We start from the raw sequence: 19,519 nt of genomic DNA, 5'->3' as shown, positions 1-19,519 counted from the left end.
ACTCTTTCTATTATCTGTTTACAAATGAATGTTAGAGGGTCATGGTCACAAATAAGCATCATCAGTTACATGTTGTTTGTTAGTGTTTCTATCCTATAGCAAGTACTTTTTTTTTTTTTTGAGATGGAGTTGCTCTGTCACCCAGGCTGGGGTGCAATGGCTCGATCTCGCCTCACTACATCCTCTGCCTCCCAGGTTCAAGTGATTCTCCTGCCTCAGCCTCCCAAGTAGCTGGGATTACAGGCTCCCGCCACCACTCCTGGCTATTTTTTGTATTTTTAGTAGAGATGGGGGTTTCACCATGTTGGCCAGGCTGGTCTCAAACTCCTGACCTCAGGTGATCTGCCCGCCTTGGTCTCCCAAAGTGCTAGGATTACAGGGGTGAGCCACCATGCCCGGCCCTGTAGCAAGTACTTAGATGCTATTATTCATTTGTACATGTCTTACATTTTAGATATAAGGGGAGAACCATTCATTACCTATAGTTTACTTTTTTTTAATAGCTTACTCTTAAAATAGAAAATTAAGTATGTTGTATATCTCTACCAAATTTTATAATGTAAGGACCAATTTATGCCCCTCTTAATGCTTAGATCTGTTGCTGATACAGGAATTCATTGAAAATACAATTTTCTTTTTCAGAAATATCCTGTATTACCATACTTGGTTTTAGTATTGAAACAATTCCTATTGCAGAGGGACCTTAATGAAGTATTTACAGGTGGAATTGGTTCTTATAGTCTCTTTTTAATGGCAGTCAGTTTCCTTCAGGTAAGTCATATGGGTATACCATGCTAGTGCACACTAAAAGCAAAAGTGATCAATCAGCTGGGAAACATTTTGGAAAAAATCAAAATCAACCTGTAATTGCATTGCTTTCCTTGATTACTTATGGCTTTTCCCTTTAAACTGGGTACATTTTATCATTTAGCAAATAAGTATTTTTAAATTCCTATGAAATAATATTTTTGGTTTTAAATCCCATACATTCTAGTATTTTTGAGACTTTTCACTGCAAATTTTAACATGCAAAATGTACGGCCTGGTTTCCGTAAGCATAAATAGTATAAATGCCAACAATAAGAATGTCTTCTAAGCAGCTGAATCTTGTAAGTTTAGTTGGAATTGAGACCTGCTATTTTGGTAAGCGAATTAGAGTCGTAGTATTGTAAGTGGGTATGTTTATATGGGGCAGGGTTGCCAACTGCCTGAGTCTATTCGTGAGTCAGAACGACTTTGCTGATGTGTTGGGCCAAGCCAGCCCTGGTCGGCAGCCTGGTGCAGCAGTAAAATTCAGCCTTACAAACAGTCTCCCGCCATTCCCACACCCTGGGACTTCAGTGTTGTGTGTAACAGCAGTATAGCCTGCTGTTAGCCCATTATCAACTGACTGCTATGCTAAACCAAAATTATAATAATATTGTTTGTAGAAGTTAGAATATAATTTATTCCCCCTCTCCTTGATAATTTAGCAAAAATCCAATATAATTTCTTCTTTTCTGCTTTTAGTTACATCCCAGGGAAGATGCTTGCATCCCCAATACAAACTATGGTGTTCTCTTAATAGAATTTTTTGAATTATATGGACGACACTTCAATTATTTAAAGACTGGCATCCGGATAAAGGATGGTGGTTCATATGTGGCCAAAGATGAAGTACAGAAAAATATGCTAGATGGCTACAGGCCATCAATGCTTTATATCGAAGATCCTTTACAACCAGGTATTGAAATTAGGTAAATTTGTGGGCATTCAAAGAGAGGGCACTGTCAGTCACCTTATTATACTTTAAATTCTCTTTAGATGAAAAATGAAGGAACAACTTCTAATTGTTTTTCTTTTTTCATCAAAATATTTCATGAGCAAACATACTAAAATAAACAGACACAGACAATAGAAAAACACCTTGGAGACTTCCAGATAAGTAGGGAGTAGAATCTGTTTAACCCTAAAAGCATAGTAGAAGAGGCATTCACTTATTTGGATGGGTTCATGTTTGGTGGCTGCTGCTCCTTCTTCTTGGGTCCTTATTGCCTTGATTACAACCAATTGTCAGCAATTAATGAGGCTTTAATGAGATGATTCTGAAGTCCTGAGAGGCAGCAAGCACAGTAATATATCTTTGAATTCATGAGCAGAAGGGTGCAAGGAGACAATGTGTTTTCTTTTTGAATTTCTCCTTTCTTGTTTGATTTTGCATGTCTCTTTGTACTTTTTCCAGCTTTGTGTAGGCTTGAAAGTAAGCAGAAAGTAAATTCCTTCCATGCTTTTTTGAAGTTCTGTTTGCTTGCTTGTGTCCTGATTTTTCTGAGCAATATTTTTTCTTGATATAATTGTAAAATAGATTCTGCATTATTGGACTTCAGTGGAAGTGCTTTTAGTCATTTGCTTTAATGTGTAAACTTTGAAAATGAGTAAGGAAAGGGGGTGAAGAGATACAGTAGTTGCCTAGGAACCATTTTCTGGCTTATTGAGCTGCCTTATAAACATTAATATTTCTATGTGTTTATTCATTGAGGAAACATTACATTGATTGGGAGCCTGCTCTGTTCAAAAGCATTGGGTCAAAGGACATGAAGACTTTTCGGCAAGATGATCCTTGCTTTTTAGGGGCTCGTAATTTAGAGTGAGAAATAGATATATAGCTAATGTAAACCCAAAAAATATGGAAGTATTTCTAATGTAACTTGGGATGTCACTCTTAGGAGTGAACAGGGCACTATTTCTTTTGTTTGCATAACTGTTTATGTATGGAATGGGATAGTTCTTAATGGGCCAGAATACATTTCGGCAACTGATGCACCATAATGAAGTACCAACTGCATGATGCACATATTCAGAGACTGGGGAGCTTTGGGGACAGCTCACAGCTCAGCTCCTGGGCACAAGTCTGGTGGGATAACTATGGCCCTTGCTCTCCTGGAAGAGGGTCATCAACATTTAGTGCATATTAAGCACAGTCAAGCTTACTATGTTACGTATATTTCTTTTAAAGGTAACGATGTTGGAAGGAGTTCATATGGGGCCATGCAAGTGAAGCAGGCCTTTGATTATGCCTACGTTGTTTTGAGTCATGCTGTATCACCAATAGCAAAGTACTATCCCAACAATGAAACAGAAAGGTAAAAGTTCATCTATAACCAGCCCATTGTGTCAAAATTGGTTGTGGCTTCTTATCTTCAAATTAATGTTATTCCCTCCCTCTCCCTTTCTTTTTAAACACATGCAGCATACTAGGTAGAATAATTAGAGTAACAGATGAAGTTGCCACATATAGAGATTGGATATCAAAGCAGTGGGGCTTGAAGAATAGACCTGAGCCTTCATGCAATGGTAAGATATTTTCCTTGGTCGGTTGACTATTAGAGGCTTTTCTGTGTTGTGTGCGTTTAATGGGAAGAAACGTTTTCCAATCTTTTGCCACTCTTTCAGGAAATGGTGTTACCTTGATAGTAGATACTCAGCAGTTAGATAAATGTAATAATAATCTATCTGAAGAAAATGAAGCCCTTGGAAAATGTAGAAGTAAAACCTCGGAATCTCTTAGTAAACACTCTTCAAACTCTTCATCAGGTCCAGTGTCGTCCTCTTCTGCCACACAGTCCAGCTCTAGTGATGTAGTAAGTATGAAAGCCTCGGCTCTTCTGAACTCAGACGCATGCACGTTCTCTTGCTGGGGTTAACACTGTCTCGAAGGCTAAGGCTACTTCCTTTGCTTACATGTTACTGGGATATTTTAATAACTTTCATGCTTGTACTTTATCTCAACATTTTGTTATGAAAAATTTCAAGCATACAGCAAAAGTGAACAAATTTTAGTGAGCATTCATGTACTCACCGATAGATTCTGCTCTTAACCTTTTACTTGCTTATCTCATACCTGTCTATCCATCACTCTATCCATTAATTCATCTTATTCTTTGATCCATTTCAAAGTAGATTACAGACATCAGTTCCCCTAGAGTACTGTAGCTTGTGCATCCTTGTAGCCAGGCTCCAATATTTGTTTATTGTTTTTTCCTTTTTTTTTTTTGGCAGGGGGGACAGGGTCTCCCTCTGTCACCCAGGCTGGAGTGCAGTGGTATGATCTCGGTTCACTGCAACCTTCGCCTCCTAGGTTCAAGCAATTCTCCTGCCTCAGCCTCCTGAGTATCTAGGATTACAGGCACGTGCCACCACACCCAGCTAATTTTTTGTATTTTTAGTAGAGATGGGGTTTCACCATGTTGGCCAGGCTGGTCTGGAACTCCTGACCTCAAGAGATCCACCTGCCTCAGCCTCCCAAAGTGCTGGGATTGCAGGCGTGAGCCCAGCTGTTACGACTTTTTAACACCATAGTTAGTTTTGCCTGTTTCAGAATTTCATACAAATGGAACCACATAGAATATACTCTTGTGTAAGGCTTCACTCAATTTTTTTTCAGCTTCCTGGTTGAATTTTTTGTTGTTGTTGTTTTGTTTTGTTTTTTGAGATGGAGTCTCGCTCTGTCGCCCAGGCTGGAGTGCAGTGGCGCTATCTTGGCTCACTGCAAGCTCTGCCTCCTGGGTTCACGCCATTCTCCTGCCTCAAGCTCCCAAGTAGCTGGGACTACAGGCACCCGCCACCGCGCCCGGCTAATTTTTTGTATTTTTAGTAGAGCCGGGGTTTCACCGTGGTCTCGATCTCCTGACCTCATGATCCGACCGCCTCGGCCTCCCAAAGTGCTGGGATTACAGGCGTGAGCCACCGCGCCTGGCCAAATTTTTTTTTTAATTGAGATATAATTAACATAAAGTTCAGCATTAAAAATGTACAATTTGGTGGTTTTTAGAACATATTCACAATGTTGTGCAGCCATCTCCAGTAACTCTAGAACATTTCCATCACCCCAAGAAGAAACCATGCATTTAGCAGTAATTTCTTCTAATTCTTCCTTCCCTCCCTTAACCTCTGGTAACCTCTAATCTACTTTCTCTTTCTATCCTGATAGAATTTTTTTCTTCCCCCATCCTGATAGAATTTATGTGTCAATTATAATGTAAGTTACCTTTTAAAATCAAAGTGAATTTGTAGTGTACTGATTTGAGATCTAAAGCAGGCTTACCTGTTTGCGTTTAACTTTATTAAGTGTAGGACATGAAAAGTAATCTAAATATTGTATGTTGTTGATGGTGACCATGTGTCAGTATGGAATCATAAATCTTCCTTGCAAAATCTCCTTGTGTGCCTTTTTGGTTCCTAGAGCAGTATGCTTTGGAGGACAGAATGCCAAGCTAGATGTCACAGACACAGGGAGATGGAGTGTTGGGGACTGAGAGAATGTGACTCTGAGATGCTGAGTAGAGTGCCAGGGCCAGGGTGGAGACCTACAGAGAGACGTAGCATTGTCATGGCCCAAGCAGCCCAGAAACAGGTGGAGCTCAGCCCACTGTCGCGGGAAGTCCACACCCACCCACACCAGTATGTTTGGTTAGAATGATCACTGATTTGTCATCACAGACTCTCAGAGATATAATCCCTTAAACCCATCATCTTGTGTCTGGCTGAAGCCAGGGACTAGGACCTAGGTTCCTCACTCTTTACCATAGTTTTTCATTTTCTATAAATAAAAAAACAAATAAACTTAGACCTCCATGAGCTCCTTCAAGGTCAGATGTGGGCAGTGGATTTAACAATGAACAGAAGCTCTCTGATAAAATCAGTCACTTTAAATGTTTGGAGGAAAATTTAAACAAACAGTTAATTTTGTAAATTCCTCAGTGTGCTGCTTTTAACTCCCAAAAGTTTAAATTTAGTCCAGAGAGTACTTTAACCAAAATTGTTTTTCTTTCTGAATATTGAGTATCTAAATTACTAATATGTCACATTATAACTCACGTGACTTGTGTTAGGATTCCGATGCAACACCATGCAAAACCCCGAAACAGCTGCTTTGCCGTCCGTCCACTGGGAACCGAGTAGGGTCGCAAGATGTATCCTTGGAGTCCTCTCAGGCAGTTGGGAAAATGCAAAGCACCCAAACCACTAACACATCCAACAGCACCAACAAATCTCAGGTGTGTGGAACGTGGGTTTTTAATTGTTAGTATTTGATACAAAATATTTAGAATTTCCCACATGTAAATAATATGCAGCATGGGTTTGAAGAAAACGCTAGATTGAAGAACAAACTTATTTTATTCTAAGAGGTTCCAACACATGACAGTGCTTCTAGAAACCGGATGTCCTAAAGATCCTTGTGAGACACCATTGTAACATAAATCTCTTCAGGAATCTATTGACTGGTCTTTATAAGATGTTCCAGCCAAACTCCCATATAAAAAATGTTTCAGTTGTACATGAAATAAGCTGGCATGAAGGTTTTGTGAGGCCTCATGGCAGTGTGCATATCTGGGAATAATGTATCCTTTTCTAATATTTTAATGTTCAATACCTCGTTGCCGGTGTTGAAATGATCAGCTGGCTGTCAGGCATGGTCAGTTGATTAACATTAGCTTGGACTTAAAAGGCCACAGAGATATTCTAGTTTAAGTTTTTTTGTTGCCTAGATTGTCATTAACTGAGTAATGACTCAGAGTGAGGGGAGGAAGCCATTGATATGGGGCTCTGGCCTGAGGCTGGGTCACTCCTCACTATAGCTGAGAACCTGGGAAGAGGCCTCTTGGCTGTCACCTTGTGTCTGATTTGACTCACTGAGTTCACTTTACCTACGCGGCCTTAGCCATGTATACCAGACACAGACTCATCACAAAATACCAGTTGAAGTGACAGGGTTGACAAAAGGGACTGGGGTCACGAGAAAGCCACAGGCCATGAGTAGCAGGAAGGGAGCGGCCACCTGTGCTGACCCCAACCTACCAGTGTGCCTGTCATGCCCAAGAGCCTCTTCCTGCTATGTCACTTATGATGTGGTGTTTGGGTTGGTAGGTTTCTGAAGAAAACCTTTACATCCCACACACTCTGTTAAGAAGGCAGGCGAGTGGTCTATGCTTTTCAGTATTTCCATTAAAATAAAGTAAGGGTTTTAGAGCTAAAAAGAACCCCTGTAACAGCTTTTTCTGCCCACTAGATAAGTCAGTGACCGGTAAGGTAACTCTCTAGCCAGCATATTCCTAGTTTTGAAAGCTGCCCTGAATCCAGGTGTTTGAGAATACTCTGCTTTTCTGCAATACTGATGTCTTTGTGGTTGTTTTCTGTTTCTGCAGCATGGATCAGCAAGGCTCTTTCGTTCTTCCAGCAAAGGCTTCCAAGGTACAACTCAAACAAGCCATGGTTCCTTGATGACAAACAAACAACATCAAGGCAAATCCAATAATCAGTATTACCATGGCAAAAAGAGGAAACACAAGAGGGACGCGCCCCTCTCAGACCTCTGTAGATAGTCGGCACTGCGCGGTGGACTGTCTTCTCTGTGCAATGATCTCATGCTCAGGACAGTTGCGCAGGGACTCCTGGGAGATATTCAGGAGCCTCACACTGTTCAGACGTTGACTTAGCAACTGCATTTTTTCCCAGCTCGCCACAGAATGGATCATGAAGACTGACAACTGCAAAAAAACAAAACATAACAAAACAAAAAAAAAACAAACAAAAAAGCAAGCAAAAAAGAGGGAAAAAAAGGCTGCTTATTTGATAAGTCATATGCTACAACAGGGTCATTTTAAGATTTAAAGCTTGAATGTAAAATAAATATATTTCTCATTGGCTTTATGCAGAGTTATAGGGAATAGTATTCAGTGTTGGTAGGGTGATAGAAACAAAAACAGTATCAGAGGATGGGGTGGGGAAGGAAAACAAAGGTATCTGATAGGAAGTCGAGATTCCAAAGGGGAAAGTGATCTGTGCATGTTTTTTTTTTTTTTTTAATATTTTTGCATATATTTACCATTTTATTGTGTGTATATATAGAAGACCATATAGGAAATTGATATTTGTAATAGTGGATTTGTTAATAATACTTTTTACATAACATTACTGTTTAAATTGTAAACAGATTTTTTCTCAGGATTAGTTTGAAAAATAATCTAAATTGTCATCTTAACATCCATATATAGGGAAGTGATTAGTTCTATTACTCAATTTGTTTTTCTCAGCATTGAAATGACTTAATAGAACCCTTGTGTCCTGCTGCAAAAATTTTTCCTCTCTAAAGAAAAGGTTTATGGTGGCAAATGATGTTTATTTTATTTTGTAAAAAAAAAAAAAAAAATGTACTATGTACTTTTGTGTAAACACTGAAAAATCTCTGGTCATCTCCGAGAATTAACTTGCAACTGTTTTCTATAGTGCTGTCGTCTTGGGCAATGGGCAATTACATGACTTTGTGTTTGCTTCCTTTGCAGTCTTTTTTTTTCCCCCCCATTTCTTCCTAATAGGAAAAAAAAAAAAAGGCCACCCATGTCTGGTCTCATTCCTGTTGCAGTGAAACTTCGAGTTCCACAGACTTTGCATGCTGGCTTCTCTAACCCTGTGTGCTGCGTGTGCCTGTTTCTCATCTCTTATTCTTTTTAAAATTCATGCTTAACTACTGTGGGAGAATAACTGTAAACAGCTTTAATTAAATCATACGTATAAAAAACTATTTTCTTATATTCCACTTTATGCTTTTGGTATTGTTGATCTTTACAAATTAAATGGTCTTTGATAATGGATCTATTTTGTATTGCCTTATTAAGACCAAATACTTCTTGTCATCCCATTCTTTATCCTCTTCTTTCATGGAATTGTTATCGTTAATTAAAACTTTTTTAAACATTGGCTTGTTTCAGTCATACTGTAAATTTTGGTTGTAGTCAGCTTTGAGTGCAATGAGATGTATAATTCTGTTATCATTACCTGTTGAGTTTGAAACTCAGTTGGGAATATTTAATATAATAGAATGTAAGTGACATTTCTGAAAATGCTTTCTTTCAGGGTGAAAGCTCTTAAGTTTAGCATCAGCGTGTATGGCTCTGTTAAATACAGCCATTTCTGAGACGAGATTCTTTTATATATATATACATATAAAGTACTATTGGCTTTTAGGAGTTTCTTTTATATACATTTATGAAATACTGAAGACCAATCAGACCATTAATGGACACTTAGTGTAACTTTTTATAAAGAAAATAATGCTAAAGTAAGACCAAAACTGATGTCATCACTGAAATTAACAATTTTCAATATGTTCATATTTTAATTCACAATGGAAAAATGCGTTCCAAAACTGGAAACTCATAGTACTCGTGTAAACTGTGGAAGATTTCAAATGTGATGTTATTTTGACAATGTTTTAAATTTTAGAGTCACATTTTATTCTGATCAGAATTTTTATTGAGATGTTGAGCTTTTGTTTTTGAAACTAGTTTGTCATAACATTGTGCATAATCACAGTATTTATTTTCTAGGACAATTGTGAATGTGTAGACTTACGTTTACTGCTAAGGGAACAATTATTTATAAAATAATATTAAATCCAGTATTAGCTGCCTATTTCAGACACTTAATACTTGCAGAGATCTATGTTACATTTACCACACTGAAGTTTTTTTTGTTGTTTTTTGTTTGTTTGTTTTTAAAGAATCACCCTCATTGTTGAAAGTAAATGTACTCTTAGGGTGCGAATATTAGTGTTCCAATAAGCATGTGATTATATTAAGGTGGTGGTAGCGGGAAGATAATCTTGATTCCATTGGGAATCTTAGGTTTTCGTAAATTTATTGGGAAAATAGTTTTTCCTGTACTGCTGAAGTTTCTTTTTGGTAAACAGTATCTTTCTAAAAGAAAAAAGCATGAAGGAGAAATTGAGGTGTGTATACATTTCCTCAAATGACCAGCATTGTATTCGTGAATACTGTGTATCTTGCAGTGAACAGTGTGGAAGCTGTTCATTTTTCAATCTGAAGTAAAATACTTTCAAGAACTTTTAGTTTGCCTGCTCATTTGTTTTATACATTTCATCTATTTGACTCCTATCTTATTTCTTTTTTGAGTTTTAATACTTTCTATAAAGATTTTGTGAATATATCAGAAATGTGTCATTTATATATTATAGTCCATTCATATCCATGAATCATAACCTTCCTTTGCTAATACTTGTTGAATGGGATTTTACAAATTCTCCCTCACTCTGGTGACATTTCTCAGGCAGTCATGTATGTGTACCTGGCCATCAGAAATATTAATATTTAAATACTGTTTTTTAGAGGAGCTGATGGGTTGGTGAGGTGTCAGCACAAAATCTTACTGGTTATGTTTTGATGATAAAAGTATATCCATTTTTTCCCTCCAGCTTTAAGGTGACTGTGAAGGTGCCTGGTTTTGAACGTCTTTGTTTGGTTTGGAGATGTCGCACTCAGTTTTCAAATCTAGCTTGGATCTGTAGGACCTATGTTTTTTACAAGTAATTGCCCTCCAGTCTTCAACAGTTGATTCTGTTATATTTTTGTCCTGTTTTGAGTGTACTTTACCTTTACTTGCATTTTGAGCCTCATTAATATTTAGGTTATTTGATTTGGCTCCAGATATTCCTAGATAAAATCTGCACTGGGCAAAACATGGACAATAGGGTGAGCATTTTTAATTGTCTTTTTCCGCTCGAACCTTGTATCTCTCCATGTGTTTTCTGCTCATTCCCTCCCCCATGAAATGGTAAGTGTGACTTGTGTTTGCCTGAACCTGTGGACTAGTGTTTGGGGTTTCTGGAAACACTAGAGGGTCGGAAAAGAGTAATGACCCCCGTGACGTGCAGGATTCTCTTGCTGTGACATGTTCGTTGCAAAGCCCTCTGCAGTGACTGGGAGGTGTAGTTATTAAGGTTGATCTGTTAGAAATCACCATTATTACATATTAGTGGTAGATGTTGCTGATATTTTTATTGGTCATGACTACATCTCAGTTTTACTTTAATATTGGTCTATAGTTTGATCAGTTCCTTGAATTCTAATATGTTGATTTCTCAGTGTTTCTGTCACTAACCAATAATGTTTCTAGGCAGTTGGTTGCTTCACAGTCAAAACTAAATGATAAACTATCAAAAATACATTCCCAATTTTGCTATGATAAATATTGAAATGTTAAAATTAATGAACAGAAGAATTTCTTCTTACCCATCTATTCTTGTTCTCCTAGTTCATTAAACTTTTTCAGTTATTGGAAAGGCACATTCTCAAAGTATTTCATGAGCAAAATATTCTATAAATGCCTCTAACAAACCTAATTGAATATAAAAGTTATATTTAGTAGTTACTGTTGATAGTAGTTTTCATCAGGGTCATAGTTCATCTAGTAAAATATTTAGAGAATGATGTTAACATTCCAGCATTAAAGTGGAAACAAAGATACATGAAATTCCTTAAAAGAGTTCTTCTTGCCTTGGTTTCTGACCCTCAAGACTCTAGCTACCTGCCATCTTGTCAAAACATTTGTGGGTAGAATAAGTGTTAAAGATCAAATTTTAATATGCTCCTTGATATTTAACATAGCTAATAAACAAGCCAGATTTTACTGTAGAAGTTATTTACATGATTTGAAAACTTGACCTAACTGGAAGCCTTTTTCTCAGTCATCTTGTTCTAAGCCATCTTGACTTCACACCCTTAGTGACTTTTCTTTTTTTTTGGTCAAAGATAATGAGCTAAATATATATAGACATTGAATGTTGACAAAATTATTAACCAGAAAAATTGCTTATAAAGTCTGCTGATCTATTTGATATCTAGAATTAAATATTTGAGGACAGTTTTTAGTTAATAAACTGCTAATGTTTATTTTACTGTCTCTCAGGTTGTTGGTTTTTTTAAAAAAATATGTTTGGCCTTTACATTTTCTACTTAAGTGTGTACTTTATTGAGTTTAACCTTGTCTGTGGCCTAGTAGCCTGAAAGAAAAGGAGGCAGAACCAGAGAGATGGATGTAGTGCATTCCCTTTGGTTATTATACGTTTGTGGTAGCTCCTGGATTTACTGAGAGATATTTTAGCCATGTCAATAAGAACAGCTAATGATGTGGAAATCAGGTGTTCTCTTCTGTATTTCAGTGAACATTTTTATTAGTATTTGCATATCATCTGTATTTCCACATTTTAACTTAACATCTTTGTGGCTTCACCACGGAGCTACCTTTCACTACACCAGCTTCTGTGTGGCCTGGTAACATGGAAGGTCTCTCCTAAGGACAGTCTGGATGTATTTTGGGGAAATGTTATTAATCTTAAAGATGCCTAGAAACAAAATGCATATAGTACCAGTGAGAAAGTATGAAGTAAACAGGTTGCTCAGGCTGGGCATGGTGGCTCACGCCTGTAATCCCAGCACTTTGGGAGGCTGAAGCGAGAGGATTGCTTGAGGCTGGGAGTTCGAGACCTTCGTCTCTTAAAAAAACAAACAAAAACCTGAATGGTGAGGTGGGGTGGGATTGGGTAGGGGAGGGAAAGGAGGACTTGGAAAAGCATTCTCCAAAGCCAGCGACTTGGTGAAGTTCAGTACTTGCCTCTTAGAGGTCTTAGAGGTTAGGCCATGCCTTTCAAAGAGAGTGAAATGATGGGTTATCAGCCACATTCTTGGAGTTAATATTTTTCTTCATCTTTCAATTTGGGTTCTGTGCTATTCATAGCTCTTCCCTAAGACCATTTCATTATTATCTTTTATATTTAGTTGCAATTTATCATAATAAGTTGTTTTGTCCCTAAACTTAATCTCCTAATTTTAAGATCCTCTCAGATTTTTGCATATTGAAACTTGCAGAAGTCACTTTAAAAAAGTCTTTTGAAAGTCCTACAATCCTAAAATAAATCACAAACTTGTTTGTTAGAAGTGTCAAGAGTCTCCAATCTTTACTACTAAAAAGCAGCACTGCCTTAACACACATTGTTACGGGTGAAAAGTGAGGGACGACCAGTGTAGTTTCTGGGTATAAAGTGTGAAGGACTGTTGAGTTAAACATTTTTAGTGGAATATACATAGATAAACGTGTATTTAGAAAACTGGTGAAGCCAGTATTTTTTAATAACCTTTTTGTTTCCTTCTTTGATTAGCATTGTCTTCTGTGTTAAGAAATGTGGACTCCTGTGAGGTGCTGGAGGTTTGAATCATCTTGAAAACTTTCCAATCTTGTCTAGTTACCACTGCAGAGACACTAAGGAATTTACCAGAAAAAGATATTTGATACAAATGATTTAAGAAATCTCAACATTTCCTGAGGCCGTATCACTGGGCAACCAGTGATGAAAACTATGAATGAAATGCACACCTGGAAGATTTTTTAAGCTAATGACAGTTTCTTCAAAGATGTCAATTATTTGCCTTGGAAATTTTATAAATTGCATTTCTATGCACATCTGCCCCTAGTGCTTACCACTCGGTTTATTATTCATAATCTGCAATTCAATAAAGGCTTTGTGCTTTCATTTATCTTCAAAACCACTGGTATGAGCCCTTATGTAAAACCTGAGTGACTACTTTTTCTAAAAAAAATTTAAAGACAGCTCTGTTTAGGCAGGTTTTCTTGTGCACATATGGCATTTCTGTGGCTGGTTCTCTAAGCTGGATCTCTAAGCTGGTTATCATCCTTTTTAATGCTAGTACTGGGAGATGCTTGAGGATGCTGTTTTCATCCTACTCTGTCCTAGACAATGATAACCATTTGGCCCCCCCAACAGCCATGGAAGATTATAGAAACTGATCTCATAGAATTTGGTTATTCACAAATACCAGCCCAGTTTCACCCTCCACTTTAATGCAGGGGGTTATGCTTGCTATACTAAGAAAATGAAATGCATTACCATAGGTTGGGCAGAGCAACAAGTAACAGATCATTACAACAGAATAATGAAAATGGTTCTCCAGAGAACCGAGAGAGGCAGGGTTAGTAACCAAAGTGCAGCCTAAGGCATGTCTCAGAATTCTCCCTCAGCAGGGGAGGATTTGGTTTGGACTGGTCTGTCTGCCTGGGACCCAGCTGAGCGGTGGCCAAAAAAAAATCCTGGATAGTTTCCTGTAAGATAGTCCCAAACTGGCTTAGAGTGAAGGTGCTCAGCAGCATGTAGACAACTGGCGGGTGAAACCAGACTGCCCACTCCAGCGCGATGTCTTCCCCCCGCCGCTTTTTTTTCTTGAGACAGGGTCTCACTCTGTCATCTAGGCTGGAGTGCAGTGGTGCCATTCCAGCTTACCTTGGCCTCCAAAGTGCTGCGACTACAGGTGTGAGCCACTACACCTGGCCGATTTCTGCTGCTTAAACCGCTGCTGCAAGTGCTCAGTTAAAAAAGGCAAAAAAAGCAAAATCCTTCGAAATATTATCCCAAAAGTTTCTCAAATATAATAGTAGAGAATGAACTGAATATCCCATGACAATTTTGTCCGTCTACCTAGACACTGAATTATTTCACAAGTAACATATGAATGTATGTTCTATTGTGAAGAAATGTAAACAAGTAAAAAAGGATCTAGCTGCACTTCAATTCCTAATCCCACTCATCTCCCCAAACCCATCCATCTTAATATTATGGGACGTATCCTAGATTTTTTTTCTATGCATTTGTACACATGAACAAGTATAATTTCAGGGGGTCTTTTATCCTTTAACACAAATGGGATCGTATTATAGTTTTCTGCAACTTCCCTACCATATAAAGATGTCTTTCCAGGTCAGTACACATAGAGATATATTTCATTCCTTTTTATTATGCTGACTTTAGCTTGCAAGTTGCTTTGGTAAATTAATGTGTCAGACGCATCAAGGCTAACAAATTAATAGAAATATCCAATATTTTTCAGCTTCCCTTTTGTCTTTAGAGAAAGGGTCTTGCTCTGTTGCCCAGGCTTACTGCATCAGCTTACCTTGAATAGGGATTTTCTAAAGTACTGCTATTTGATGACAATTTTCTTCTGAACCCATTTTACTAAGGAAAAAAACTTTCCCACAGTTTTACACTTAAAAAAATTTTTTTTTTTTTGGCCAGGCGTGGTGGCTCATGCCTGTAATTCTGCACTTCGGGAGGCCGAGGTGGGAGGATCGGTTGAGGCCAGGAGTTCAAGACCAGCCTAGGCAACATGGTGAAAACCCATCCCTATTAAAAAATACAAAAATTAGCTGGACGTGGTGGCATGCACACATAGTCCCAGCTACTCTGGAGGCTGAGGCAGGACATTTGCTTGAACCCAGGAGTCAGAGGTTGCACTGAGCTGAGATTACATCACTGCACTCCAGCCTGGGCAACAGAGACTCTTTGAGACAGAGATTCTGTCTCAAAAAAAAAAAAAAAAAAAAAAAGTGAAGAGATGGGGCGGGGGCGGGGTCTCACCATGTTGCCCAGGAACTCCTGGCCTCAAGTGATCTGCTCATCTTGGCCTCCCAAATTGCTGGGATTACAGGCATGAGTCACCACACCTGGCCGGTTTTACATTCTTTCAAGTTGAATTTTCATGACTTTCTTTGAAAACTGTTTCATTTGATATTTTTGCTAGGTTTAAAAGTTATAAATATAACATGGTCATCTGAAACAGTGCTTTGCTATTTTTTCTATACTTTATTTCCACTTTTTAGAATATGTCACCCTTGGCAAAACTGATGAAATAGTTACATTGGTCATTCTCCACCACCTACCCCTTAAAAATCTTTTAATTTCAAGACCCTCCAATAACTGCAGCAGCAACAATTAAAACTCCCACTGAAAATAAGTTACCTGTCTTAGCCAGGGGTGGTGGCGTATGCATGTAGTCCCAGCTACTCAGAAGACAGGCTGGAGGACCGCTTAAGCCCAGAAGTTGGAGCCTGCAGTGAGCTACGATGGTGCGACTGCACTCCAGCCTGGGTGACAGAGTAAAATCTTGTCTCTAAAAGAAAACAAATAAGTTATCAAAAAAAGTAGGGTGGAATTAATTTTATGATGAGTAGAGGGAGGTAACTCAGGTAAGAAAAAGAATCCAGTTTTGGAGGACAGAGAAGGCAGAGTACTGCCTCAGATTTTGTTGGGAAAATCTGTGGGAAAATATGTTGGAAAAGAGAGGAGGATAAAGTGTAGCTGTGCGACTGATCTCCCTAAGCCAGAGCAGTGCAATGATAGGTTTTTAAGGAGATATTTTCCTTAAAATCACTTTCTTAGGCTCTCATTGGGACTGTAGAATTTCTGCTGTAATTGGCTGGGTGTGATGGCTCACGCATGTAATCCCAGCACTTTGAGAGGCTGAGGCGGGTGGATCAATTGAGATCAAGAGTTCGAGACCAGCCTGGCCAACATGGTGAAACCCTGTCTCTACTAAAAATACAAAAATTAGCTGGGTGTGGTGGCACATGCCTGTAATCCCAGCTACTCTGAAGGCTGAGGCAGGAGAATCGCTTGAACCTGGGAGGCTGAGGTGGCAGCGAACCGAGATTGCACCACTGCACTCCAGCCTGAGCGACAAAGACTCTGTCCCCCTCAAAAAAAAAAAAAAAAAAAAAAAATTCTGCTGTAATTTCTATTCTTTGGAAAAGTCTTTTTTCGGGGATAGGGTTCTCCCTGTGTTGCCCAGGCTGGCCTGGAACTGCTGGGCTTAAGTGATCCTCCTGCCTCAGCCTCCTAAGTAGCTGGGACGACAGGCATGTGCCACCACACTCAGCTCAGTAAGTGCATTATGAGATGTACTATGTTTACCAGTTTAGCTTAGGAATGCAATCTTTGACTTTGAAGTTGGAAGAATTTCACCTTTCAACCTTTCAAGTAAAATGCTTTATATTTCTTGCTTGTCTAAAGAAACCATGTTAAACCCAAACTAATAGTCTAATAGTTCATTTGAGAAGTAGTATAAATTTGTGTGTGTGTTGCAGAGGACCTTTATTCTTGTACTGTAAATTGACAATATATAATTATGTACGTGTGTGCAAGTGCACGTGTGTGTTAAAGCAAGTAACTACTATTTGAAAACGTGAGAGTAAAATTTTGTTGAAGAGGAACCATCCAACGCACAGCTGAAACTAGAGGTAAAAATGCCTTAATGTTTAATGTGAACATTAAAAGGAAAGGAAAGGAGAGAGTTATTAAAAGTATCAAGTGGCTTATTTAAATGGTGTATCAATTTTCAAAAGAGTTATTGCTCAATTTAGATTGTAAACCACTTTGGTACTTAAATAACTCAGCAGGTGGCTTCGGGAATGTGGCTTTACACAGCACCCTTCAAAATAGTCACAAGGTGGGTTACACCACACATCTTTGTTTTTAAGAATCCAATTTAAGAAAATTGTGCTTTCACGTGTCAGGCATCAGTGCCTAAAATGTCTCTGCAGGGAGATGTGAGGTTAGCAGGCGGCACAGGGAACCTGTTGAGACAGGTGCTTAAGCAACACGGCAGGGCACAGGGAGGGCTGCAGAGGTGCTGGGGAGGTGGGCTGGGCCCTGCCAAGACAGGTGAAAGCAGGTGGATAGGACCAGGGCACCAGTTTTGTCATAGTTTAAACACAAATAGTGTTTTATTTTATTTTTTTAAATAGATGAGTCTGGCTGTGTTGCCCAGGCTGCAGTTCAGTGGCTATTCACAGGTGCTATCATAGCACACTATAGTCTGGAGACCCTGGGCCCAAGCCATCCTCCCACCTCAGTCTCCCAAGCAGCTGGGACTACAAGCACTTTGTCCCCCGTCCCTCCCTCTACTTTCCCCCTCTTCTAAGGTAGCTATTTCCAACTTTTTGTGGTTTTCTGAGGTGCTGTGTTTACCTCCATGTCTCTAAATAATAGACCTCTATTGCCACGTCTTGATTCTTGATTCTTAGTTCTTGAAATTGTGTTGACTTCCTGCCACCCCTGAACTACTTCTGTGCCCTAGCCTCCCAATAGAGTTAAAATGAATTTTGTTTAGCCCAATATTCAGTGTTCACATTATAGTGACTGTGTAAGGGCTGTTCTTATCAACTGAGCTGTGTAATCTTTCTTTATTTATCTTTTTAAATTATTTTTTGAGGCAGGGTCTTGCTCTGTTGCCCAGGCTAGAGTGCAGTGGTGCAATCATGTGTCACTGCAACCTCAACCTCCTGGGCCCTAGTGATCCTCCCTGTCTCACTGTCTGATTTTTTTTTTTTTTTTTTTTTTTTTGAGACAGAATCTTGCTCTGTCGCCCAGGTGGGAGTGCAGCAGCATGATCTCAGCTCACTGGAACCTCTGCCTTCTGGATTCAAGCAATTCTCCCGCCTCAGCCTCCTGAGTAGCTGGGATTACAGGCATGTACCACCATGCCCAGCTAATTTTTGTATTTTTAGTAGAGATGGGATTTCATTATATTGGCCAGGCTGGCCTCAAACTCCTGGCCTCAAGTGATCCACCCACCTTGGCCTCCCAAAGTGCTGGGATTACAGGTGTGAGCCACTGTGCGCGGCCTGAACTGTGTAATATTTCTTTTTCCGTGCAATTTCTTTTTGTTTTTCCTGGAGTTTTTGTTTTCCATGTTGTTTACTAATTCACCCTAAACTATGCCAATGTTCTAAGCCCCTCCAAATGCTTAGCACATAAGGTATTTTATCACTGTCATCTTCTCAGAGGCACTTGTCCTGGAGTTTCTGGCCAGCTGTGCCCAGCACACAAACTTCATCCTGAATGACACTTTTCCTCCATGATCCCATGGGGCAGCTCCTCTCCTATGTGTCTTGTTTCCCTCTTTCTTGATAAACTGTCTCCTTTCATTGGTGCTCATCCTCCAGTAGCTTTCTGGAGGTGTGCACAGGCAGTAGACATCCGAAAATGTTTTTGTTCTTCATTTACACTCAGTTGATAGTTTGGCTGGATATAGAATCCTGAGTTGAAAACATTTTTCCTCCGGCATTTGAAAACATTGCTTCGGCCGGGCGCAGTGGCTCACGCCTGTAATCCCAGCACTTTGGGAGGCCGAGGCGGGAGGATCACGAGGTCAGGAGATCGAGACCATTCTAGCTAACACGGTGAAACCCCGTCTCCACTAAAAATACAAAAAATTAGCCGGGCGAGGTGGCGGGCGCCTATAGTCCCAGCTACTCGGGAGGCTGAGGCAGGAGAATGGCGTGAACCCTGAGGGGTGGAGGCGGAGCCTGCAGTGAGCCGAGATCGCGCCACTGCACTCCAGCCTGGGTGACAGAGCGAGACTCTGTCTCAAAAAAAAAAAAAAAAAAAAAAAAAAAAAGAAAACATTGCTTCATCACTCCCAGCGTTGTTGTAAGAAGTCTAAAGATAGTTGTAACCTTTCTTTTTGAAACGTTTAGGATCTCCTCTTTGTGTTCTGAAATGTCACTATTACAAAAGTTAGGTGAGTCTGTTTTCATCTACTGCACTGGGAACTTGATGTGATGGGGCATCTGATGTGGTACTGCATGTCCTTCAGTCCTGGGAAACTTCTGGAATTATTTTTTTCCCCTCCTTTCTGTCTTCTCAGGAACTCCATAATTATTCAGGTATTGCATCTCCTGGACTGATCCTCTCATTTTATCTTTTCTTCTCTATTTTCCATCTCTGACTCTTTGTTCCACTTCCAAATTTTCTGTTGTTTTTAAATTTCTGTTATCATGTTTTTACTTTCCAAGTCCTTTCCTTGGCCCCAGATGTTCCTTGTTAAAAAAATAGTAT

General features: G+C 39.3%; 1 protein-coding gene across 4 annotated transcripts in view; it reads left to right on the top strand.

Annotated features, from left to right (window-relative positions):
* The window catches only part of TENT4B (terminal nucleotidyltransferase 4B), an 80,906-nt gene extending 71,020 nt beyond the window's left edge, over positions 1 to 9,886 (top strand). For 3 of the 4 annotated variants that reach the window (XM_030797294.1, XM_030797297.1, XM_003263035.4), the window contains 7 exons: positions 643 to 771; positions 1,510 to 1,723; positions 2,996 to 3,122; positions 3,230 to 3,333; positions 3,433 to 3,620; positions 5,871 to 6,035; positions 7,185 to 9,886. In XM_030797294.1, coding sequence (XP_030653154.1) covers positions 643 to 771; positions 1,510 to 1,723; positions 2,996 to 3,122; positions 3,230 to 3,333; positions 3,433 to 3,620; positions 5,871 to 6,035; positions 7,185 to 7,361 — 1,104 coding nt within the window. In that variant the 3' untranslated portion in view covers positions 7,362 to 9,886. The remainder of the gene's footprint in view (positions 1 to 642; positions 772 to 1,509; positions 1,724 to 2,995; positions 3,123 to 3,229; positions 3,334 to 3,432; positions 3,621 to 5,870; positions 6,036 to 7,184) is intronic. The other variant, XM_030797304.1, reaches the window with a different exon arrangement.
* Positions 9,887 to 19,519: the final 9,633 nt, after the last annotated feature.

This window comes from Nomascus leucogenys, chromosome 2, assembly GCF_006542625.1.
Source record: "Nomascus leucogenys isolate Asia chromosome 2, Asia_NLE_v1, whole genome shotgun sequence".
NCBI lineage: Eukaryota > Metazoa > Chordata > Mammalia > Primates > Hylobatidae > Nomascus > Nomascus leucogenys.
The sequence above is the reverse complement of the archived record's forward strand: the minus strand, read 5'-3'. Positions and strand labels throughout refer to the sequence as shown.